The 27,650-nt window shown below is 32.5% G+C and overlaps 1 protein-coding gene across 10 annotated transcripts in view; it reads right to left on the reverse strand.

Moving 5' to 3' along the window:
* Positions 1-5,379: 5,379 nt before the first annotated feature.
* Positions 5,380-27,650, reverse strand: part of LOC105230249 (matrix metalloproteinase-14) — a 77,215-nt gene continuing 54,944 nt past the window's right edge. For 4 of the 10 annotated variants that reach the window (XM_049451272.1, XM_049451274.1, XM_049451273.1 and 1 more), the window contains exons 3-7: positions 15,445-15,851; positions 14,194-14,735; positions 13,757-14,133; positions 13,496-13,661; positions 5,380-6,486 (exon numbers count right to left, since the gene is read on the reverse strand). In XM_049451272.1, coding sequence (XP_049307229.1) covers positions 6,335-6,486; positions 13,496-13,661; positions 13,757-14,133; positions 14,194-14,735; positions 15,445-15,851 — 1,644 coding nt within the window. In that variant the 3' untranslated portion in view covers positions 5,380-6,334. The other 6 variants (XR_007422128.1, XR_007422130.1, XR_007422129.1 and 3 more) reach the window with 6 other exon arrangements.

Genomic DNA, 27,650 nt, shown 5'->3' on the forward strand with positions numbered 1-27,650 from the left:
TTGCTTTTCTTCTTCATTCATGTCACTATTTGATAAAATATCTAGCAAATTCTCTTTACATTCTGTAAGTATATTAATATCTTCGTAATTGTAAGGGCATGAGTTTATAAATTTCATTTTGTTGCCGTTTATTTCTACATACTCCTTTTCTAAATTAATTATTGCTTTAATAGGTTTTAAAATATTCTGTCCTATTATAGCATCAAAGTTATTATTTTTTATGTTGGTTAGTTTCCAATGTATATAACTTTTTTCATTGAATTCGTTTGGGGTCGGCTAACTCTTTATTTAGGGAAAAAATTTCCTTAATGGTGCTAAAGTGTATTGGTTTATCAAGCTCAATGCATTCATAATCTTTCAACACATTATATTTCAATAATGATGTTGAAGACCCTGTGTCAATAAGACATTTAATTTTTGAATTTTTTATGGTCACTTCTATTATCGGTAACGATTGTTTTGGGGTGGCAACCGAAAATTTGCTTGTTCTTGAACGTGATCTATTTCCATCGGTTCGGGGGGGTTTTGTCTCCTTTAGACTGAATTATATCTTCTAGATTGTTGAGAATTATTTTGCCTATTTTGTCCAAAGATAAATTGCTCAGAAATATTTTGTCTACTTTGTCCAAAGTTAAATTGTTGATAATTGTCATTTTGGTTAGAATTGTTACGAAATTCTCTCTGCTGATTTTGTCCAAATTGAAAATTATTGGAATTTTGTATATACTGTATATTATTGAAATTGCCAAAATTGTGAGCCAAAGAATTTCTATTTGAAAAATTTCTATAATTATTTCTTTGATAATTGTTTTGTCTTTTATCAAATTGTATTAGCAAACCTGTCTCTTGAAGAACGCTAAAAGCCTCTCTCACTGCTTAAGTTGGGGTGTATCCCATTTAAAAATGTTTAGAATTAAACTTTCGTTGTTAATTGGAGAAAATTCTATATCCTTTATCCTATCGAATTCATGTTTTAAATTTAGTTTATCTAAAATATCTTTTAAATTTTGTTTCGTAGTTACAATCAGGCGGTAAAGGGTGTGGTACGACTACTTTACTCCAAAATTCTTTATGAGTTCTTCTCTCATTTGCTGCCATGTTGGTGTAGGTCCCAAAGGCCGGATGACACTTGCTGTTTCTCCTTTAATTTTTGTTTTGACGTGTCGCTGCGTTACAAATTCCAACATTGATGGGTTGGGGTTGAATAAAGGAAGGATCATGTCAACTTCCCTGATGAACGATGATAAATCTCTGCCGTCAAAGTCCATGATTCTTGAAGCTTCCCTCAAAATTTGCGATTCTGTCATCTGAAGTAGTTGCTGCTCGCCTGGATTCATTGCTGATGTATCCTCTTTTAATACAACTGAACTTGTTGTTGTTGCTTTGTATGGTGCACTTCGCTCTCTCTGCGTCTTCTGTGTGTGGGGCATTAATCTTTAATCCCACTTTTCCTGGTAATGTTGATGGGCGGAATGAAGCTATTCTTCGCCTTCACAAATTGTAATCCTCGGAGTCGCTCTCCGACGTTCCAGATAACTTGTGTAGAAACTTAAGTTTCTTAAACTTGGCTATCTGTGCCGACCGACTTATATATTTATATATATATAAGAGATCTTTAAAATGGGAGCTAATCTTAGGATTTGCTTCCCGTTGCTAAAGCTTACGAAACTTAAAAAACTTCAGTTTTTAGTATCGCTCAACTTTGCAGTTTGTTTTTACCGACTGCGCCAGTTTTAGTTGTTCGAGCGGAGGAATAAAAATGCCGACGATGTTACTTCTGTGACATTATACTTTATCCTGATCCTTTTTCAAATTATGTTCGGCTTATATAACTACTAAAGTGATTGCAATTTTCTTAATCTATTTCTTTGTTTTTTTTTTTTATTTTCTTATGAAATACAATATTTGTTAAATGTAATCTTATTTTCTATTGAATGCAAACAAACATGATTGTGTGGTTTACCCGATAATGTCTGGGTTATCATTACAGTCAAACATAAGGACCAAAACATGTTTGTATGCATTTGCATTATGTTCTTTATCTCTACTTGTTATCTTCTTTTTTGTAATGTTTTCTTGTTTTTCTTTAATCTTTTATTTTGTCCAATTTACAATATTTTGTTGTGTGGTGTCTGGTTGGGATGATAGTGTACACATAACTCGTTATGGGCAGATGGACTACGACTCCTTGTTGGCGACACGATAGACTCGGGTATAACGATTGAACCTCTTGGTTTACGGTAAGAAGCGAAAGAGATATCAAACCTTCTGTTGTGGAAAGCTCATAAGTCATGTGAACAGGAACCCTTCAATTATTTTAAGCTGAAATTCTTTAAGCTTTAGGAAGGGTTGTACGGTTAAGCTATACAAAATATAAGATTGATTCTAAGTCGGACTTCAGCACGATCCAATCTTAATTCTTAGAATTCGTTATAAAAATTTATGGTTTCCTCATCATTCAAGTTTTTTCGTCGCTTGTCCATATTATCTCTTCAGAAAATAAATAAAATATTTTTCAGTACAAAACTCGCCGTGTTTTAAAAATTAATACCACTACAAAAATTACTACTCATAAGCGTAGCACTACCACATAATTTTTAAAATTAATAAATACTTACCGTAGCAGTATTCTCCAAAGAAAATAATTAATTGTTCATCAATACATTATTAGGAAAATATTTTCCGCACTTTTTCACACCCTATTCCATTTACATGCACAACTTTCGGAAGATTGACGTGAAATTAACGACAAAACAGGTAGAAACAGAGAAACTACACCTGAACATCTGATATGATCGCACCATTATCTATTATATAATATTATTTGGTACGCATTTTAAACATGTGAGTCACTTGGAATAAATGAAAATGCTTGCGGTCCAAAAAATGATTGACCGGTGCGTAAGTTACCAAGAAACAAGAAAAAACGTTAACTTCGGCTGCACCGAAGCTAATATACCCTTCACAGGTGCATATCTTTTAGTAACTATGTGTTCAGTTTATATGGAGCTATATGCTATAGTAATCCGATCTGAAAAACTTTTTCGGAGATTACATTGGTGCCTTAGAAAATAATCTATACCAAATTTTGTGAATATATCTTGTCAAATACAAAAGTTTTCCATACAAGAACTTTTTTCCGATCGTTCAGTTTGTATGGCAGCTATGTGCTATAGTAAACCGATCTGAACAATTTCTTCGGATATTACATTTTTGTCATAGAAAATAATCTATACCAAATTTCGTGAATATATCTTATCAAATGCAAAAGTTTTCCTTACAAGAACTTTTTTTCGATCGTTTAGTTTGTATGGCAGCTATATGCTATAGTTAACCGATCTGAACAATTTCTTCGGAGATTACATTATTGCCTTAGAAAATAATCTATACCAAATTTCGTGAAGATATCTTATCAAATGCAAAAGTTTTAATCTGTGCCAACTTTTGTGAAGATACATTGTCAAATGCAAAAGTTTTCCATACAAGAACTTGATTCCGATCGTTCAGTTTGTATGGCAGATATATCTTGCGTTGTCAAAAGACTTGCAGTATTTTTATTGAAATTGAAATGAATTTTTGATGACTCATGCCCAGCTCTTGACCGATGCTACGGCTGCTGCTATGCCGGTCTCTTTCGACCAATTCAGCGATTTTATCGCAATTTTCGACGACAGGCCTTCCGGAGCGTGGTTCGCATGTTCGACCACCTCTACACCAGAACGAAAACGTTGAAACCATCATTGTGCGGTGGAAATGGAAACTGTATCGGGTCCATAAACTGCACAAATTTTATTGGCGGTTTGAGATGCATTTTTGGCTTCATCTTAGTAGTACAGTAAAATATGCCGTATATTCTCTTTATTTTGCTCCATGTTTGCGACGCTATAACTCACGAACGACTTAAAAGAAACGACAATCAATCAAACACGTGTTACGCGTGAAATGAGCTTTCCAAAAAGGTATAGCATGACCCGATGCGACGAATAAAACTAGAACTACGCGCTTTCAGCGCCAACTAGCGAAAATACCGCAAGACTTTTTTGACAACCCAATATGAGCAGCTTCTTGAAGAGAAAATGACGTTTGCAAAATTTCAAAACGATATCTTAAAAACTGAGGGACTAGTTCGTTTATATACAGGCAGATGGACAGACGGACATGGCTAAATCGACTCAGTTCAACACACTGATCAAGGGTCTCCGACGCTTCCTTCTGGGTGTTGCAAACTTCGTGACAAACTTAATATACCCTGTTCAGGATATAATAATGGTATAAATTCTAGACCGCCGCCGTGCTTTATAGTGGGGTTTAGTGTTGAAAATGACGGAATTGGTCTGGTCGTTTTCGACATCAACTAAAAATGTATATTAAATTTCGCCTCTCCGGTTGAGTTTATATCACATACATATATAGTTATATGGTCAAATCTCATTTGAGGATGATTCTAATATAATTTTCACAGACAGACGATTTCGTAGAATAGTGTAAGTTAAATTCTTTCGCAACAGTTTTTATTAAAAAGGTAAATGACCTGAGGTATTTGTAGCCTCACCAACTCCTGGTCTGGATTTTAGCTTTCGAAACGGACTGCGACTAGGAAAGATGTTAATATGACATAAAGTCAATCGGAACCAAAATCACTATATTGTATATTTTGAGGTTAGAAGAAGGCATGAAACTAAAATATGATCTAGAAAACATTGGAAGGTGTGGCCAATTTTTCTTTTTTTCGTTAATCTTCGCGGTGATCACGTACATAGTATGTTATTTAATTAAAAGGAGTGTACGTTTTTTTATTATTTTTATGTTGTATTTTTTTAACTGAATATTTCAAGAATATTGTGTTAAAACTTCAAGTCGTTTGAAGCAAAAATGACGAAATTACTATTATTTTTATATGATATCTTATAATCGTTTTGCATCAGATTTTTTAGAAGCGTTTTTTCCATAACTGACGTTTTCAAAGTCGGTGCCCCTCATAACTTTTAAGCTATTTCACCGAAGAGCTATTATCAAATTCGTTAATTTTTATTCCACAATTACAAATTAGCATTTTTTTTAAATTGGAAATCCGAAATACCCTCTCAGCGATATCTGAGAAAACCATTAACTGATGAATAAATCATGTTTTTTGGTTTCCGATGATCCAACACCAGGATTACTGTGTAGAAGTTCAATGAAAAGTAGAAAACAGCCTCGGAATGGAAGAACGACTGGCGCGCTGTTGTAAACTCGGATATCACCGTGTTGACGCCAATAAAGAAGAATAAGATGATCCAGCAAAAAGTTATGAGGGACACCTACTTCTTTTTCCGAGGCACGTTCGAATAATTGTTGCTTCACCCCGAAATGAAAATATACATAAGAAAATAAAACAGGTGAATTTTAATGTAAGTATGTATTTTGCGAAAATTCCATTTGAGCTTATTTACAAAAGTATATACATACAAACATTTGAACAAACCTATCATGACTTCGATATCTGGAGTTAAATATTAATTCCGTGGTTTGGAAACGTCTCTCACACAATAAAATGTACAAATACTAGGAAATAATAATAAAAATGTTATTATAATTCCCAACTTACATAAATTTCTTATTTATAAAAAATATTATTGAAAGTTACAATTTGCTTTACAATGGGTTTAAGGCAGAAAATTGCATATTAACAAAATTAAATACTTTTACTTATGTTATGATGAAATACAATATTTAATTATGTACATGTGAACATTTCTGGACCGCCTAGGCATGAAAACTGTACTCGGTTAAGAGAAATTCTTAAGAGAGCACTTTAGATGGTTAAATATATTAAGTAAAAAATATTTGAAACCTAATAACAAAAGGGTAAATTTGGTTTCAAAAATACCTTTGTCGACTTTGGATTAAAAACTCACTAGAAATGATCTATTTTGATTTGTTTAGAACACGACTTGAAAAATTCGGAATTTTCAACAATGATGTTTTTGCACTTTTCACTTATATTAGAACTATTGGGTCATTCTTCTGCCCCATTACCACAAATGCTTTACTTGGAAAACTAAAATTTATAGGCTAAACTAAGTTAGATAAAATGTCACAATTTGTTTGAATTGCTAAAACTAAGAAATGAGCTTAAAGGTATAATTATGATCTAAGTACATATGTACGTAATTACATTTATTTATACATTTCTTTAAAGCTAATTTTCGTGTACATAAGTTTCAAACACTTAAGGAGGGAGGAGGTGCGGCCATTTATTGAACTCGAAGGAGGTGAATATACAATTTCTCTGCTCATATATTTGGCGTTATATTATGTATGTTAATATCCATTTCTTTAGTCTGCGTGATTATTATCTACTTTTAAAATTATAAATAAGCACCATCAAAGACGTCGCCAAGAACATACTCCAGTTGTGTGATGTATAATGTTTGTTCGCAGAGTTGCTTTGTCTCGAAACATCGGCTTCGGGAGACTCGTCATGAGCTTGATGATCGTCATTTCCTGTTTGTGAATGTATATAATCATATTATTATACTCTACTAACTTTTTTGTAGATTAACTTGAATATTTTCTATACTATTGTATATTAAATTAAAGTATGCATAACTGGATAGAACTTTTCCCCCATGAAATTTCGTACTATCAAATTGGCGGTAATATAAAAATTATTATTTATTGCTTTAAAAAGCCATTCCTTACTCAGGAACTTCGTCATAGAACAGACTTCAGGAGTCTGTGTTTGTTTTTCACAATGGATTAAAATAAAAATAAATAATAATTTAGTATACCCACAGCGAATTGCTATATTATGTCTATTAATACATTCAAATAATGTTAAAGGTAGTTGTAGACTTGTATTTAACATTACAATAGTATTTTATAAACATATAAATATAGTGCTTGAAATTATTGAAATCCTATTTTTTGAAGTAGTCTTTAATTAAGGAGATTGGAAATCGGTATTCTTCTGGGAGATATAACCGTCAATACGGGGATACATTCAAGTTCAGGAAAAGCAATTGTATCTTCAAAAATTTACCTTTTGTTGGGGATTGTGGTATGGCGGCATCGTCATGCCTTATTTCTTTCAAAATTTGATGAAATCGAGACTCTGATACTCTTATTTGTCGACTATTGAGTGCAAAGTTTGGCGACTCGTTAATTTCGAGAAATTACCCACTCAAATGGCCGCCAAGGTCTTTGGTATGTTAAATCAAAGGTTAACGCCAATCGACCAGCAACGCTCGAGGAGCTCGAAGCAACATTCAGCGCACTATGGCGGAAGCTCCAGCCAAAGTGCTGCACCGGGTCATCAAAAATTGGCGTAAACGGGTGGAGATATTCAAACGGCATCGCTGTTTTCAGAGCAGGGGAAGAATATTTCTCCCAAACGTATGAACCGATCGATTTGAATACCTATATGGATAGGTAATGATCGAATGAATAAGATTATAAATTATTTTTATTTGGCTCTTCAAAAAAAAACGAAAAACGGGTATTTTGTCACCTCCAAATGTATAATCTTATACATTAAGCATAATACGAAGGTATTATCTCTGTAGAGTGAAATCGTTCTTGAACAATGTAAAAGTGGCGTTTTTAAATCGAAAGGGTAACCTTCAAGAAAAAATGTATTATTATTTGAATTTGTAAGCGAATGAAAATAACGTAAAAGTAAAGATTTTCTTTGGCATTGAAGTTAAAGAAGAGTTCGTTGAATTCGTGCAAGTGCATAAGGCCTACTGCGTTTTGAAAAATCAAAGTATTTATAAACATAACTTTTTAAAGAATATACGTATTATGAGAAAAAAAAGCAAAGCAGACAAGAGGGAAACATTTTAAAGTAGAAAGCCCTAAATTGACTTTTTTTTATCTATCTGGTATTTAAATGTATCTTTTTACGTTCGTTTTTATTATGATTTTTTAATAAATTAAATCAATAATTTAAATGAGCGCTCGAATATTCGTGAAAATTTAATTAAGATCAACAAAGAATTCAGATATATGTATGTATTTATCCTAAAGTTTTTGCAAATATATTTCGTGGATGTTTAAAAATTTCTCTGCTAGAAAAGATCAATTTTAAATAATGACGATTTCATGCATCTTTTTTGCACTTTGTATTAATCATGATTTTGAATGAATATTAGTAAAATGACCAAAGATTAATTTTCATCGTTATATTGCTGTACAAGGTAATGAACATCTGTTATTCCTATGTAAAGAATCCCCAAGTATTTAAATAAATTAGATGTATTAATTAAAGGCTAAGGAGATGTGGCGCTTTATATTATAATATAACAAATATTAGCATCATAAATAATATTGGCTGAAATATATAAATATTTATGTATATAGTAATATAATACATTTACATATACATATGTATATAACAAAAGCATATGTATACACATAAATTCATTAAGAGATTTAATTATTGTATTCGATTTCACTGAAGAATCTTGTGTAAAGCTCGTTCATGCCAGAGTTAGGAAAATTGTTTTTGGCAAAAATTTGTTTGGGCATATAATTTTGAATTTATCAGGAATACCCTAAACATTGTGTGTAAGCTTTTGATAAGAAATTATTACACATAATAATCAAATAGTATTTTACTGAAAAATCTCTTAATGACAAGTTTTTCTTAGCAACAAAATCAATAAATATGAAAAATAAAATGTACTAGCAATCGACAATAAATAATAACTCTCACGTACGTGTGGTGTTGTGGCTTAGGAAGCAATCTTGTCATATTAATACTCGTCGCATGTAAGCAGGAAATACGGCATGGAGACGGTGCGACCACAGAAGTAAGCGCTAGTTTTCTCTTTCTTGGAATTTATTTTACTCGTAATAGCGCAGCTTCAACTGTTGCTACTGCTGCAGGGCGCACAACCTCCATGAGCTGGACATAGTTTGACGAAGACAAGCGATATGTAATATTTTGATGAATGAGGAAGCTGGATGATAATAGCGATGTGCTGGATTGTCTGCCTAGTTCCACGATTATACACGGTATTGATGATAATTATCAACTTTAGTTGCTTTGCACACAAAAATTAACTAACAAATTTACAAGCAATATTGTTCTAAGACCCTTAATATTCTTACACTATTTTATTTAACTTGTAAGTTGTCTCTTTTTACACTATTTTTATGTTTAAAAAGATATCGTTGGATACAACTAAGAAATATTTATGACACACTTAAAAGAAGGAATTCGCTATGTTCCACATCCAACCAGGGATATTCCCTCTGCCAAGATTCTCATCTTTCAGTTGTAAAAATATTTAAAAATTTCCAACAGTGCCAATTTTTCGTCGCAAATATATGTTTGTATGTGATCGTGGCAAAAAAGAAATGTAAGAATTATTTAAATAAAAATTTATACATATTTACTTCGATAGTGTGCATAAAAAAATACATTTATGGATATAACTACATACATTGAGATGCAGTATCCCTCCAAACTACTCACTACGAATTTGTATAAATACTACTATAATAATTTTCTAAACTAACATATTAGTGCATGTAAATACTTATAATTGCTACTGAATTAATTAAGCTATTTGTAAAAACATGTCTAATTCTTTTAAAACTACTCGCAGCTACATACATATCTGCATCGATGAGAGATGATAGCCTAAGGCATACGCACGCAGATTCACCATACTCAACCATCAACACATCTGATTGCTTTTGTATACACGAATTGATGCATACATTGTTTGTTGGCAACAAATAGGTATATCCGTGCCTACATTTCGAATATAAGTACTACTTAATCCTTGATTATTTACCTTCAAATGTGTTCTAGGTTAGGTATTATATATTTGTAACTACATACATATTTGTATGAAAGAAAGGAATTTGTGAGTTCAGCCAAGTTTTTTAATGCCTGCAAAATAAACCAAATTCAACAAAATGTGTTTTAGATGTCATACATTTTTAAAAACTATCTCAAGATAATGCGGTGCCTAACCGATCAAAGTTATTTACTAAGAAGTACAGTGCGGAGTGCATAAACAATTTGCAACCTCAAGGATGGAAACAGTTGTGAATGTACCTACATATGTATACATTTACTAAGCATACTTATATATGTATATATAAAATACGACTAAAATAACAGTGAAAATCGGCATTCATTTATATATATAATAACTTTAACAATATAAAAATAGCATGCATTTGTTATGCAATTTATTTTAAGTAAATTAGTAATTAATTAAAGTTTCAATTAGTTACTACTGCCCAATAAAGCAAACGGACATGCCGAAAATATGAATAAAAACTTGCATATAGAAAAGATATTACTAAATAATCGTTATTTAATTGCAAGATGTAATTTTTTTGAACTTATGAAAACACTATTTGCACTTTTTTGAATCCGTACATATGTATCATATAGTATGTACCAGAAAGCAGCAACGAGTATGATTAAATCAGAACAAACTGCCAAAAAGGCAATCAAATCAATTCAGTTCATCATAGACAACATTGTTGATCAGTTCGAGTACCGACCAGCGTCAACTGATTTGATGCGACATGAACAATCTGATATTCGGCAATCACGATCGAGTAAACAGTATGGCTGACGTCGATTCAAATCGTATCATGTGAGTTGATAGAATTGCGACGATTGCTTGAATCGAACGAATGTGTAACTGCGGGGAAGCTACGAGTACGAGTACAGCAAATTTTCTGCTGGATTGATTTGAATCATGTGTGACAATGCTAATGCGAACGTTCATAAACAAATCATGTACGAGTATAAGCTAACCGCTGATTCAAAGTTGTTCTCTATTTGAAGACAACCGGTTCGATTCGTGTACATGAATCGAACTGGCAGAATTAGACAGAATAACGGATCAATACTCGATTATGAATAAAAATTTATTACTTGTAGCAGTTCTCTGGTATGTACATACATATGTATATGTACATGTATGAACATAAGTATGTATCTAGTAGTATTTTTACAGCAACATTTTTAGCTTAACCATGCACGTTTTTCAATAACTACGAAGTTTTAAATGATACTGGATGACTATTTGCACCTCAACACTTAAATAAAATCAATTTTTATATACGTACTAGAGGACACGTCCACGTTTTGCTGTGGCTGATACATAGTTAGTACTACTAATACCATCTATATGACTTCTATTATTAAGTTTATGAGAATTAGTTAAGAAGATATTGCATTTTTAGGTCAACCAATAATTTTCAAAGGATTCTTACATGAATTTTGAACAAATGCTTATGATTTATAATATAATTTTTGTATTTATGAATAGTATTGAATTTGAACATAAAGAGATAAAAAGTATCCTATGTCCTTACCCTGGTCCTAAGCTACCTCCCACCAATTTTCAGCTAAATCGGTTCAGCTGTTCTTGAGTTATAAATGGTGTAACTAACACGACTTTCTTTTATATGCATACATATATAGATATAGATATATATGTATGTACATGTATACTTCGCATGAGGATTTAAAATATCAGATAAATGAAAAGTAATATTTTACTACTATTCAACTACCATATTAAATGCCATTGAACATATCTTTACACGTGCTTATGACCCGTATTCCTATCTATTCGACATATAACGATTACTACAAGTTAACAATTCTTCTACGTTGTCTGCAATCAGGAAGGTACTAATTTTATAATGTTTAATGTATAAAAAATTTTAAAAAATGTAACTACTCTTCACAAATAAAAAAGTTTCAATAGAAGAACCTGATTTTGATCGTTCAGTTTTAATGATAGCTACATGATGCTACATGGTATAGTGGTCCGATCTGGAAAATGTCGTCAATATTAGTTCACTACCTTGGTCAATAGTCCATACTGAGTTTCGTGAAGGTTCGCCGTTTGTTAAAAAAGTCTTCTGTTAAAGAACTTGATTTTAATCGTTCAGTTTGTATGACAGATGTATGTATGCTATCGTGGTCCGATTTGAGGGTTACGGCAAGTGAGCGGCTTAATTGGCAGGAAAGATCGTGTGCAAAATCTCAGAGCGAGACTGGAGAACTAGTTCGCATATATGCAGACAGACGGATAGATGGGCATTGATGAATTGTAATGTACTCGTATATGGTGCATGCTGTCTCTTTTTACTACTTGATGATTTGATATTAGGCTGGAACCTCACTCATTATTCTAAATGTTTAAGAGAAGTGTTACAATAGTATTATGTTAATAAAAGCTCCAAAACTTCATATGCTATGAGTCTGCTTCAGCAAAATTAATATTATGCTCCCTGATTAGTAAATAAGCTTTATATACCCGTGCGACAGATAAATCAAGTGCGTTTGTTAATTACATTGTTAAATACTGCTTATTTTTTATCTTATAGGATTTGCATTTTGTTTATAATATATGTGTTATATTTATATATATAATCACTATTCTCCAATTGTAGATTAGTGAAACCGACCAGGTTACCGTTTCCGAAGAAACTTGTGAGTTCTGTATTCAGTTGTTTATATTTTTACTAAAATTTTAAGGTTATCAATTATTATATTGTTTTCTTAACGGTATGTTGAATCATCGGGATGAGAAATTCAATGAGAGCCCTATTATGTTTAAGCGACAAGTTAAATGAAAATCGGATGAGATTAATATTCACAAACTAATTGAATTACTAATATTGCCAATGATTATTAAAATTCAGTAAAGGAATTATTTGTTTGCTACATAAATTGCCGTTCTGTAAAATGATTGATTATTTAGAGTCGATTACATACGATTACTGGTGAAATGATCATATGATTATTTACTTATCATATTTCACATTGTTAATATACTACGGTATTTTTGATGTTATCTTGTTAGAAAGGTTTAATGAATTAGCACATATACATTTGAATTTCGTACATTTTCGTTTTAAAAATTATGTCTTCATTTAGTATAATAGTTTTTACGCAATTGAAAAAAATAAGAATTTTAAATCACATACTTACTATATATTAATATTACATATATTCGTATGTTCTTAGGGAGAGATAGGAATGAGAGGTGGTTGATATAGAACATAGTATATGAAATTTTTTTGGTACTCTGCGTGATTTTAAAAATTCAATATTGATACTATATGATATAACATGCATTGTTTGTGAAAAAAGTATTATGAGGCTTTGTTCCATTTAACCAGTATCAGTTGGAATAAATTTATAACAGCGCCAATGAACACTTTAACACATCCAGATTCGTCTATTTCATGTAAGCACTTATACATTAAAGGTAACACAAAAAACAACACAGTAAGTAATGAATTAAGACCAATACATACATAAACACATATTATATAACTCGATGAGATGTGACATACCATATTGATCCTTTTTGTAACATTTCAAAGAAATTTCAAATTATTATAAAACGGGTAAGAGATCTTATGAAGTTAACAACTTTACATTAGTTGTGATATAAATATTTAACGGCTGATTGCTTTTTTCAATCTCACAATGTGATCCTCGGTCGGTTCCACTCACCTGCTTCGAATTGTAGTGATTCGTCATTTTCATCATTGTTGTATGCCGAGTGCAAAAATGGTTCGTAGGAATTTTCAATTATATTACCTGTTGATGACGGCACATTTTTGCATCCGAACCACCAGTGGGCAGATGGTCGAGGGAATGGCGGATTTGCCGCGTCGACCTATTCAGTAAAGAGAATTTTACATTACATAAAATTAATTTAGCTCAGTTTTCAATGTATATCAGTTTAAATCTATGATCTAAAAAAAAAATTACCGAAAATGTTCTGTCGTTGAATCTGTAGTATTTATCACCCTTGAAAAAGTATGTATAGCCATTGGTGTACTGCAATGCAGCATCAATATTATTTGGCAGGCCTTCCCAATTTGAGATGGGTTTTGGATAACTTGATTTAACTGGCGGCCGCTTTAGTGGGTCGAAGCGCCAAAATTTACTACCCTTGTAGAAGTAAATTTTGCCATTACCTCCCCAAACCATAGCAGCATCCAAATGATCTGGTATTCCTGTAAATCCTTCACTAATTTCCTTTGGATAATCACCATCCATTTGTCGTCCATTGTAACGCCAATATTTGGTACCCTTGAAGAAGTATGTCTTGCCATTTTTGTATGTAAATGCTGCATCTATATCGCCTATTTAAAAAATCACAAATGTATTTGGATATTACATTCTATTTTTTAATTTTTTTTTACCAGGTAAACCCGCCCAGCCATCCGATATAAGTTTGGGATAACCGTCTGCAATGGAGTTTTCAGTAAGCCTGTAATATTTGTTTCCTTTGAATGCATATGTTTGTCCATCGGCCGAATTAAATAAAGTGTCAACTTTTGGATCTTTGCAAATGAGGTCGTCCCGTGGAACTTTTGGTGCTGAAATCACTGGTCTTTGGGTAGTTTTTGGGAAACCACCACGATCAGCTACTCCAACAGTTTTCTTACCATACAGAGCTTGAATAGCTAGAACGTCGTCGGAGTCAAGTTTAAATACGGGGTCAAATCCACGATAAAATGGAGCCATCAAAGCAGAACGCACATCTGAGTGAGACAAGCCCAATGAATGGCCAAATTCGTGGGCTGCAACTTGGAAAAGGTTTGTGCCACGAGGTGATCCAATTGTCCATAACTCAGCATCATCAAAATGTGCGTCACCGCCAAAGACAGGAAAGAATGCGTGAGCCAAGGTACCACCGACCCCATCAAATGCGTCACCATCCCCATGTTCGCTTTCAACGAATCTATAAAATAGATATTACTTATTGACTTAAATTTGAAGTTATTCAATGATCGAGGTGTATAACTACTTATATTATGTATATAATGCTATGTTCAGACCGACACTTAATCACACGATTTCGGCCGTTGAATGGATTATCCCACTAATCTTAAAAATTTATCAAGATTTCGCCATACAAAAATGACAGTTCCAAATCACTTCATTGAAATGATTTGAAACTGATCCACGCTAAATCTGTCCGTGCGACTCTGATTTTGCGCAATCTACTTGTCAGCACTGGAAAAATACTAGTCAGCACTGGAAAACTGTTACATTATCACAGCTGATTTAGACACTACAAAGGGAAAAAATGTAAACAAACAAATTTATTTTATAGCAATGAATCTAATTTCACCTGAAAATCGACTTAACAAATGAAAAAATGCATTCACTATTTCTATTATATGGAAAACATTTGAAAAAAGACGGCTTTTATTTCAAACTACTATATGACAATCTTTTCTTTTGATAAATATTAAGCGATGTGACTTCATGAATGACAATAACAGCTGGTTTTTGATCTTTCTAACGGCAGTGAGAACACTGTTGGGTTATGAAATGATTAAATGTAATCTAATCTTTGAATTTTTCGGTCTGAACATAGTATAACATATGTATGTACATATGAATTAAATCAACTAAAAATTTTTTATTAAAAAAAAAATGCTTACTTAATTTCTATGTGAACTGGTCCAGAAGCCTTCGGAGTAAATGATAAATCTGTGAAATCGCTCCATACACTGAAAGCACGTGCTATTTCGGCGTCAACATCGTTACGTTTGAGTCGTTTAGGATATTTAGAAATTTTATATGTCAAAGCCTTAACACGCCACCTGCTTCCCTGTAAAGCGTATCGCTTAGAACGACTATCGGTGCCAAATCCCACCTTATCCCTAACACCACACCGTGGCAATGACATTAGCTCCAAAGTTTCTCCATCCAAGTCTCCGGTTACATTTAAGCCAGCAAAACTCTGGAAATCTTGCACAGCTTTAGTCCATGTGGTTGCATCAAGTAAACCGCCGTTTGCAGGATTACGGGCTGATGCAGGCAGATAACCAAATTGTGATAGATATATCTGGAAAGGTAAGGCATTTTCAATTTTAAGATTTTGGTACATATGTACATATTCAAATAATTTGTATATCTTATATATAAAAATGAAACACATTTTTTGTATGTCCGCGCATTACGCCCGAAAAATGTGAAAAAAAAGTCCTGGAGAAGGTCCTAACGACGGCCTTTTTTGCAAAATTACCCTCGATTTCGCTATTTGTGTATACTCGTATTTATAATTCAAGAACGGCTGAACCGATTTACATAAGCTACTTTCTAACGTTTTATGTTAAAAGTCATAACAATTCATAAATAAAAAAAATTATATTTCAAAACATAAGCATGTGTTCAATATTCATGTAAGAATTATTTGAAAAATTTCTTTCTTCAAAAAAAAAAAATCACATGCAGGGTACAGTGGTTTTAGTTTAACTGAATAAGAAAAGATTGAATCATAATTTGAGATGAGTGCGACAAATATTCCTGAAGCATTGCACAGAACAATGCAAAATTTAAAAGGAACGATCAAGTCTGTGTTTTCTTAAGTGTAGTATCTGGGTATTAGCCGTCGATTTTGCAATTACATTCGATGGACAAAACATTACCATATGATTAGATATTGGCGTGAGACGATATACGATGCAGATGCAGAGACTGTGAAGATGTTGTTACATCATACATATTTATGTATGTATGTACTAATCTTAAGTGATTTACGATGTCAATAAAAAATTGTAGATTGCCAGCTTAACTATTTATTCCATTATATTGTTATCACGATAAACGATATCCTTGACAATAAAGAGCAAGCGGAGCCGCGAGTTTAGACTAGTTATACAAATATTTTTTTCCATTTGAGTATTTGAATATCATTGAAAGTTTTTTAATCTGATATTCGAGTTTAGCTAGAATTAAATGATGAATTATTTCTGGTTTTCTGTGAACTACTTCCCCAAGCGACATAAATATCAATTAATGTTTATTAAATATATACATATAAGCTTATATATTAGTATGCAAATAATATAGAATATTTTCAAATGTTAGAATGTACATAATTTTTTTTTTTGTACAGATGTAAAAGAATTGTATCATTGCTAAACTAAAATATAAATAAAATTATAATATAAAAAAATCGTCATATATGTTGCACTATACATAAACTAGTACTCTAATTTTCATTATTATACCATCTATTATGAGATAATAACTTATTGTTTAATTATTTTGCCTAAATTTTACTTTCTCTTAATAATTGTCTCCTATACTATAGTACTTCTAGTCTGCATTAGTAAGTGGCCCGTTCTCCTAACGAACCAAACATATACAATTTATTAGCCTAGATACGTGTCGTGGATTAGTCATAGTTAGAGACTATTGATTACCTACAAAAATGTAATTTTTATATTGTACTATTTTTTTTGTTTTGGCAACACTACATCGACTGTTCTCTACGTTGTTCCATAATCGTGAATTTAAGTGTAATTATTCAAAGATGGTATAGTAATATGATGTTGGGTATTAATTTTATAAATGTAAATACTTATATATTGAAGTTTTTCATGTTGGAGAGTAATTGATGAACTATCCATGAATTACAAAAAGGTTGTGGAGATATTATAATATTCGCTATAGCTCAATTCGTCTGAATTGTATACATTGTTGAAACAACAGTATATTGTACATTATTAATATAATTTTTGTTTTCCAACACACTTATCTTGCCGAAATGTATTGCAGTCTGTCAAGTAAGAGCGTGGTCGGGATAATTTATAAAAAAAATATTTTATGAAACTTTCATATTTATATACATATACATTGTACACATTAAAAACAATGATGCAATTTGGTCAATAATGTGTCCAGTCACCACCGGCGAAATGGTATTTTCAAAATCTCTATCAATATTCTCATGCGCCCAAGCGAGTTGCTTTGTCACAAGTTTTTAAGTTAACAGAAGCTTCTTCATTGTGTTGCGTTATTTCAGATCAAGAGTATGAAGAAAGGTTCGGATAGTTTCGTAGGATATATCTAAACCTTTTGCCATTAATTTTGCTTGTTTTTGCCGTAGTGTTAAAGCAGGATTCCGCGAAAACAGATTCACTATTCTTTTTTCATCTTTTTTGTTCACTTTTCCTATCGAACCACGTTCTGGTAAATCATCGACATTTTTAGCCACTTTATATCGCTGTATCCACTTCTGTACAAATGCCTTCGACTTTCTCATATATTTAGCAACCGCTGATTGCGACATTTTGGGACCTTTCGGGTGGATGCAAATGAACACAGCCTCGTAGCGCGACGCGTACTTAGCACTCATGACGTTTAACGTGATTCTCTTTCAAAAGATCAACGACAACTGAACCTTTGTTGACAAGGCCAGTGGTCGGCATGAGAGGATCTGTCACGGTGTTGGTGAGCACGAAAAAAAAGTAGCCCAGAGAGAAATTGGAATTAAAATTAAGCATCTAATCTAAATAATTAATAGTATAATGAAAATTAACAAAATGTCTTTTAAGGATATATTCCCTATTATCTTTAAAAGACTTGGAACATAAAAGACATTGCATAGCATCAAAGGCATTTAGAATCCTAGCATATTTCTCGCAGCGCATATTTGATTTTGCGCTATAGTCCTGCGTGATGTTAATTCGTTGCTGGCTCCATGGATAATTTGATACGAGACTCTTTGATTCGAGAGAGAGCTGTCAAAACTCGCATTTTTTTATAACATTTGCCAATGATGCCACTGTTGAAAATATTAGATTGGGTATTTAATAAATTATACAAAACACTAAATTAAACACTTTGAAAATGCATACATATATAAATGCTAAAATGCAAAATCATTAATTAATTTGCATAAACATTTATTTTGCCAAAATATGTTCGCACAGTTCGATGAAATTTCATTTCACACTAATTTCGTCAAGTAAATATAACGGTTTACTTCTGGCATCCCGCCTTTTCTGAATTCAGCTGATTGAAATTCCCTGATCTCCTTCGTTGTCAAATAATCAGGGAACCCGTTTGAGAGAGAAATTAGAGCCAATGCGAGAGTCTCGTATCATATTATCCATGCTGGCTCGACAACGACTGAACGATAGAGCGTTACTGTCAAAAAATTAACGAAAAGCCTGTCAAATGCATAAGGAACGGAGAGTAGACTTTTGAATGACTATAATGTACTTACATGCAGATGAGAAAATGGTCAATAAACAATTTGTGTATTGATTTTATATTTCGTTTGGATTTTGCAAAAATGAATAGAAAATTAAAAGATTTAAAAACAATTAAAATGCTTACTTCTGTTTTAGACTAAATATGCATATTAACAAAAATTAATGAAATTAAAAAAAGAGTTCGGTCATGTTCAGTGAGGGAAATTAACAGGATAAGGAATTAGGATGGTTTTTTTGTACGATTCCTAGAAATGAAGAGGATTGACCACATAGATTTTTTTATATACGCGCGATTTAAATAAAAGGCATCTTGTTTGTCGTAAAAACATTTCTTTTCTTCAATATTTTCGATTAAATTTTGTAGAAAGTCTTCATCGTCCTCCATCTTCAAATTCAAAATGATGTATCTGTTGACAAAAAGCGAAAACAGCTGATTCCGTACGGAAAATGTGACCAGTTTCGCATTTTCCTTATGCAAATGACGTTTGAAAAAACTTAACGAAACTTGATGTAAAGTACATTAAAGTCGCAACATACAATTTGTGTGTATTCGGGCAGTTGCTTACGCTGGCTTAAGCTAGCTTATGCACATTATAGTTAGGCCTTTAGAGCGAAATCTTTCATTAACTGTCGGTAAAGTCGACCACACTCTTACTTGACAGACTGTAATTATTTGCCAGATAAGGCTAGTTAAATATTTTTCCCTTGGTTAGAAGCACAAAGGTTTGAGAACAATTATTATTCACATACAATTATAACGTATACATAATATATTGTATACTTATGCGATATGCAAATTTAACTTGCAATATCGAATTGGTGATAAAATCTACCAGTATGCAACTAGACATACCATAATTGTAATCAATCCGACTTAGCTCTCTTCGATTCGACAAGCATTGCAGAGTAGTTATTCGAACAAACTGTGCGCTACTATATACTCTGACACATGCGTATTTTCTTTAAAAGAATATTTTCTTTCCGCGAAAAGAACGCATTTTAGAAAGCTCTTCGCGACTTTCGTCGATGATTTTCCTTTATGGAATTTTTTTGTGTATTTTTGAACTAATATGGGACTGCTTACAGTCAACCGAAAGTAGCGCTTGCAGTTTCTACCAGTTGCTAAGTACGAGTATGGTAGTTTACAATTACTTCCCTTCGGACGCTGGGCATGTGTGTTAAGGATATGTTATATATTATATTATATTATATACATATACCTTCACTGATGACAAAAATTTCTATTTGCAATGCGATGAAAGATATTAGGTGATTGGATAAGTAATTTTTGCTCATTTGTAGTAAAAATAAAAGTAAACCTATATAAATGAGTATGTAGATTTAAGCACGTGCATACGTAGGTTTAAGTATGTTTATGTTCGAATGAAATAAATTAATATAATATTGATATTTATGATCTATTTATGTATGTAGTGTGTACATATATACATATACACCTACATAGAAAGGTATAGCAATGAAATATTTCTGATTAAAGAAATCGTTTCAAAGTATCTACATATATTGTTGAAAGTTCAATATAGATTTATTTTTGAATAGAAAAAAATATTGAGGGAGAAAGGCTATTAGAACCATAACTTTTGTAATAGATTTTTAGAACAGTGGGAGTTTTTCCCCATGCCATAGGAACAAAATTATTAACTGATATACTCGTGTTTAAGTTCATTTACCTGTTGACGTTCGCTTAATTAATGCATATGTACATACATATGTACATACATTAATTTCAAGCTGACGCATGCGCATGGATTTACATACATACATATGTATATGTACATATGCATGTATATAAATCTGTCTATGTGTGTGGGTAGTCCGTATATACTAAATTTGTAAATACGTAAATAATATGTACGTCATATGTGTGTATATTTTATACGAAGTTAACAATCAACGCGCATTCGGTTTAAAAAGCATTTATTATTATTCTATATGCGATAATTTTTTATTAACACTCCACAGCTAGACTTCCTACTGAACATTTCCTATGCATTCACTGAAACAAAACATTGCCATATAATTATTGATATGTATGTCTACCGAGCTACGTGAGTATTTTTGAAAATCGAGTAAGTAATACTCGTTCAACCGTCCGGTAACGAAAAAACTTTTAGGGTAGCACTATAATTGCGAATTCAAAAACAGCTGAGAGGTTGATTAAAATACTAAAACGCAATAAAAAGCATTAGTATGTAATATGTGGAACTTCTTTAGATATAATATGATGTCTATATATGCATGAGTATGTATGTTAATATAAGTATGTATGTATATGTATATAGCCTTAAACCTCTTATTATATACATATACATATATATGTATAAATAAAACAGGATTATACTTTGCACGAAAATGCCTTTAGTGTATGTCACTTTATGACCAAAAGTTGTTCAAATCGAATACAAAGTGTTCAAGCCCCTAGGTACCGGATATTAGTACCCCGGTACCTATAGTTGACTTTTGTTCTAAAGTATCGGTCAATGTCTGAGATATGTATATAATTGAAATTCAGAGATAGTACTTCTGCGACAATGGTATGGCTGTATGTCAAAAATGCGTTGAATCGGATTAATACTTCCCTTAGCCCCCATATATGTACCTAATATAAAGATAATCGAAATTCTCGGTAACTTTATAGCGTATATGTCGGCCAATATGTGAGTTATCTTACCAAAAATAAGAGGGCGTGTTTTACTTATAATAGTGTACCTTTGTGTCTTAAATAGATACATTTGTGCGAAAACTTGACTTAGCCCCTATATAAAAAATATCAGGATTTTCGAAAATCCGGTTGACTTTACTCTATATGATTTTTTTTCCTCAGGTTGACGTTTTACAACATAAAACATTCCCCTGGCTTTGATTTGTGTAAGTTGCAAGAGTATGAAATATTCGGTTGCATCCGAACTTAACCCTTCCTTGCTTGTTTACATATCAATTCCTACACAAATATATTTTCTTTCTCGTCATTCAGTTCATACCATTTAATATGATAGTTTACGTTATTCTTTGGAAAGTGAAGTGATGGAGCCATGCTTCATTTCATTCAATTTAATTTTAACGTCATTAAAAATCATTTTGTGAATTTGTTTTTTTCCTTATAATTCTCCGGGCAGGAAAATCTTAATAGCTAAATAGGTAGAAAGACAAATTTAAAGATATGTGATTTAAAAATATATTCATTCATTAAATTACTCTTTATTGCTTGTTATTGGTAATCATTTTTAGATTGCTTAGGAGAGCATATATTACTTTAATAATAGAAGTAGTAAATTCTATAAATGTGCAGAAAGATATATTTTACACTTTAATAATTGGAAACGTTGTTCAAGTTGTTACTAAAATGACCAAATTGTTCGTCAAAATGATCTGCACTTGATTCCAGGTATTACATATCTATATGTTTACTATATTTTTGTCATAAGGTGGCATACGCCAAAGGCATTATTATTCATTTCTTCTTGATTTGTTTACTGGAAACTGAAAGAATCAAGCGGTATTTAAAAATGTGCTATATGGGAAGTAGGCTTGGTTTCACACATTTTAACAACGTGACATAAGAATGTGAAAAGAATGCCATGTACCAAATCAATATCGATCTGTATTGTCTAGACGTATGGTATTTTACCAAAAAGTGGGCGGTGCCACGCCCATCGTCAATTTTTATACCGGCTCTTATAAAGTCTTGCCTAAGAAAATGAAAATAATGCCATGATATCGGATTTCACCAAAAATAGGGCGGTGCCAAGCCCATCGTCAATTTTTGCATCGGCTCCTATAAAGTCTTGACAAGTGGATATCGCGCGTTTAGTAGTTTTTAACAGTACCGTTATATGGGGACTGAGCGGAGCTTTCATCTGATTTCATCCATTTTCACACTGTCGGTAGGAGTTTTTGTAGTATTTGTTCTGGGCGAATTTCGAATTAGTTGTAGCCTTAGTGCTTTAGGAGATACATACATTAAACTTTTCAGAGGGCGGGGCCACGCCAACTTTTTCAAAATTTTTTGCCCACAGATGCCTACTGCGATGCCCAGTGCCAAAATACAGTTTTATATCTTAATTTAGTGCTTAGTTATGGCGCTTTATATGTTTTCGGTTAATGGCGACTTGCGGGAGTGATAGTGGTCCGATTACCAACTCATCAAGATATCTCAATTTTTACTCAAGTTACATCAACCGTATTTCAAATCTCGTCACCCTGATCATTTATACTTATACATTTAGCTCTATATCTATCTCGATTAGGTTTAGGTCAGGGATGGGCACATTTTTAGCCCACAAAGTGCGCACGGGGGCTAGATGAGGGGAATATCAATTTACGGAGAGAAGGGCATAACAAGTTGCGAAAAAAATCAATTACACTCCTCCGTAACTCAATGTTCATCGCAGAGTGCAGAGATAATGAGATGTCCAACTCCTCTCTCACTGGAAGTGAGAGAATAATTGCTAAACGTCAAAACCACCTAAACTTTGACAGTTGACTGGATTGAGGAGGTTTTGACGTTTAGCAATTGGAAACGATCGATGGCCAGACTGAAATCTTACCAAAAAAATATGAAAACGGAGGGATTTGTTGCATCGTTCAAGACCACTTATAAAAAATGTTAAGCAATGAAAATAAATTTATGAAATTTAATAGTATTTGATGAAACGTTTTGTAATGTGATGCATCATAGTATTATTTTCCCTGGCAGAGTGGTTGCGGCAATACTGACATTGTACACAAATTTAAGAGCGGAAGTTTACTTCATATCGGAATTGTGCAGTTGTGTGAACAAAAAGAGGCAAACATAATTTGCACGTTTTAGAGATTCGCATTAATATCTGTTATTTTGCTAATTTACCCTTGCATACTGGAAATTCTAATCACTGTTAGGAAAAAAATATATATGTATGTTATACTTGTATCTAAAACCAATTTTATTTAATAAGAAAACAGCATATTTTAAAACTTCACAACATCTTATTGTTGTTCCTATTTTGTTCACACTATTATACATGTGAAAGATCAGTTAATGGTGGTGATGCCAGTTGTAGAAATTCATTTTAGTTACAATTGGGAAAACTTTTCTCAAATTGTGGGCTTTTACACGTAGATATGCATATCTGCATATATAAAAAAGAAAAGATACTTGTGCCCATTATATATATTGTGTTTAAACATATTGCAGTTCCATTTAATGAAAATGCTTATATAAATATATGATTTGTGATATTTTCTGTTTGGATGTTTTATCAAAATATTCAATGAATTGAGGTTTTTTTCTATAATTTTTTTGTTAAATTTTAAAAATCTAAGTTGCCTCTGGAAATGTATTAAAATAATAATATGCGCTAAATGTAGAAAGGGTAACACATATTTTCAAAAATATAAGAAATCATCAAATAAAAATATATTTGCGCGGTATGGCATTATTGATTGAGAGTGGCTATGCACACAAATAGAATACATGGCAGAAACATCTTCTCACTTCGCTACGAGCTGCAAGCGTTTTGTTCTCGTTTTCATTCGAACATTGTTGCCATTATTCAATACGCATATGTAGTTTTGTACATATCTAAGTTTTCAATTATAACTTTTCATAATATAAAATATCAAAACTGAAATCAAACCATTAAAATTAGTTTATATATTTGTAAATAACAGCATTCGAATCTGAATTTGAGTTATTTTAAGAAAATTTCAAATATATTGAAGACAATTTTTATAATTACTACAATATATCGAGCCTGGCAACCCTGCGGAAAACCTAAAGTCGTTGAAAATTCTACGATTGGCGGGTGGTAGAAGGGTTGTTGGGTAATTATTTACATTGCGCTCTCATAAGATTCATTTGGTCACATGTGTTTGAAGAAACAGTGGTTCATAAATTGAAGTTATTATTGAAATTACTTTTTATAAGGAAGTTTAAAGAAATAACCTGGTTTGAAACTTTTTGCTTCGAAAATTATATCTAAAATAAGAAGCAGGTTATCTGATTTAAATTTTGGTACAATAATGCGTGTAGCTATAGCAAATGAGATTAAACCAAACATATAATTTATTATTTCAAATAAACAAAATTAAATGCTGATATAAAGACATATTAAAAAAAATGATTACTAAAATCAAATATTTATTATACTTTTTGTTATTTCTCTTATTTTATAAATTTATAGTAGTTACAAAGAAATTTAAAATTATTAGGCAATTTTATAATTATTACCCACAGTGCAACTTCCCATATATGTACATATGCGTGCGCTCTCATTTGTAAATATGGAGTGGTACGTTGCTCTCACTTCCCTCTTCATGTTTGCCCGCGATGATCCCCTCACCAAGCCCTCAAAATGTGCACTCGTGCCCGCACGGGCAAAATGCCACTGAGGGCTAATATGCCCATCCCTGGTTTAGGTGATACGTACAACTGTTAGGTTAAAAAAATTATAATACTCTATAGCAACTTGTTGCAAGAGTATAAAAATACTTACATATACATATATGAATCTTTCTTTAAGTTTGACCGAATACCCTTCACAGGTGCTTTTCTTATATTAACTATACGTGCATACCAGAGAGCTGCAACGATCACAATTTTTTCAATCATACCCGATCATTGACTCAGATTTTTTGTGACGGAAAACTTTGCTTCAACAAAAATGAATGATCGTAAACGAGCGTGCTCAAAGGGTACAATCAGTTTCAATCACTGTTGCTTGTTTCGTAATGATTTTTCTCGAGTGAGCCTTGTGTGAGCAGCAAAGAATGTTCGAGAATGCTGCTTGCATTCCGATCGATCACAATCATACCGTTTGATCATATCGGGTGGTTCCTGCCAGCAGCGCAGTCGCTGAGCGTTCTTTTTCTTTAGCTGGAAATATTATAACTGAAAAAAGAAATAAGCTCGGACCATGTTCAGTTGATAATTTATTGTTTTTAAATTCATTTTTTAAAAGTTTTAGCGATTAAGAAACCAAGTTTATTACCTTCTTTTAATTTTAAGTTTTTGTTGATCTCAATGAAGAAGTGATAAAAATTTGAAATTTGTGTTCCCTATTATTTTAAGCATTACCTTTGTTTATTAATTTTAAGCATTAATTGAATTTTAGTTTTAAGCGTTAAAAATGAAGAAATATATGCATGCTTTGGATTTTATGCATCGCAACTTGTTTCCGTTAAAACACACAAATATGTACACACAAACTATGCACATACATATTTGCAGGGCAATTCTCGATCTGATTGGTTCAATCACAATCAATTCAAACGCACACTTGATCGATGTATGAGTTTTCGTGCATCATTGGACTTGATCGTGTTTTTCTGTACAATCATTTCCAATCATCATACCGGAACCGAACAATCAGTTTCAATCAGTAAGCAGAGCAATCAAATCAATTGATCGAACTCCTTCGTTTTGAGCACGAAACTCGATCGAACAATTTTGTTGCGAACCGCTGTGCTAAGTTGTGACCGTTTTGAGCGAGGCTGATCAAACCGGATCGATCATACTTAATGCAGGTCTCTGGTGCATACATATGATAAGCCTGAATACGTAACTGGCCAAGGGTTTGATTTATATCGATCAGTTTGTATATCATATATGTAGTTGTGCAATATTGGAGGCGACAGGTTAAACTTCTTAGAGAGAAAACAACTTGTGTAAAATTTTAGACGTTTCTTTCTGGGTAACTTCGTGACAAACTTAAAATATCTTATTCAGGGTATATAAAGGTGGAAACAGAATGGGTATATATGTATGTACATACCATTAATGTGTATACATATGTATGCCAACTATTTACTATATAAATATATTACTATATATTCGTATAAATTTATATATGTCCTTGTACGTTGCGTGTAACACGCCAATATTTGTAATCTCTCTAATGTAAGTATATTGTATATATTGTGCAAATTACGTGCTTACATACGTACATATACGCATTCTCACTTACATACATACATATATGTATGTACAGAGGGCTTATGTAACGGTTTTAGCCAAACTCTAACCATTGGCAGGTTTATAGTCATATTTTAACTTTCTTTTTAAATGCAGTCTTACAATGTTTATAAAAAGACACTCGGTTTATACACATAGTAGGTGATATTGCTCATATATTTTTCACTTAATATATTTAGAGATCCATAAATATACAAGGTCTGTCGCAAAAGAAACAGGACTGTTAAAAAAAAAACAAAAAATTAATATTTTTCAAAAGTTATATTTTTTTCTTCAAAGTAGTTTCCTTGTGCTTCGATACAGCGTTTAGCCCGGTCAATTAGCATTTCAAATGAGTGTTTAAGGTCATTTTTCGGAATGCTCTTGAGAATATCGGTCGTCGCCTTTTGGAAAGCTGAAATGTCCTGAAACCAGTGTCCTTTCATGGGAAAATGAAGTTTTCCAAATAGGTAAAAATCACAGGGTGCCGGATCAGGTGAGTAAGGTGAGTGATTAATGGTTAATATGAAGTTTTTTGTAAAAAAATCAGTGACAAGCGTCGACCGTTGACACGGCACATTATTGTGCAACAGGCGCCAGGACCCTGCCTCACGGTATTGTGGTCGAGTACGATGAATGCGTGACAAAAGACGCTTCATAACACCAAGGTAAAACACAGCATTAATCG

The sequence above is a fragment of the Bactrocera dorsalis genome, chromosome 3 (genome assembly GCF_023373825.1).
Source record: "Bactrocera dorsalis isolate Fly_Bdor chromosome 3, ASM2337382v1, whole genome shotgun sequence".
In the NCBI taxonomy this organism is placed as follows: Eukaryota; Metazoa; Arthropoda; class Insecta; order Diptera; family Tephritidae; genus Bactrocera; species Bactrocera dorsalis.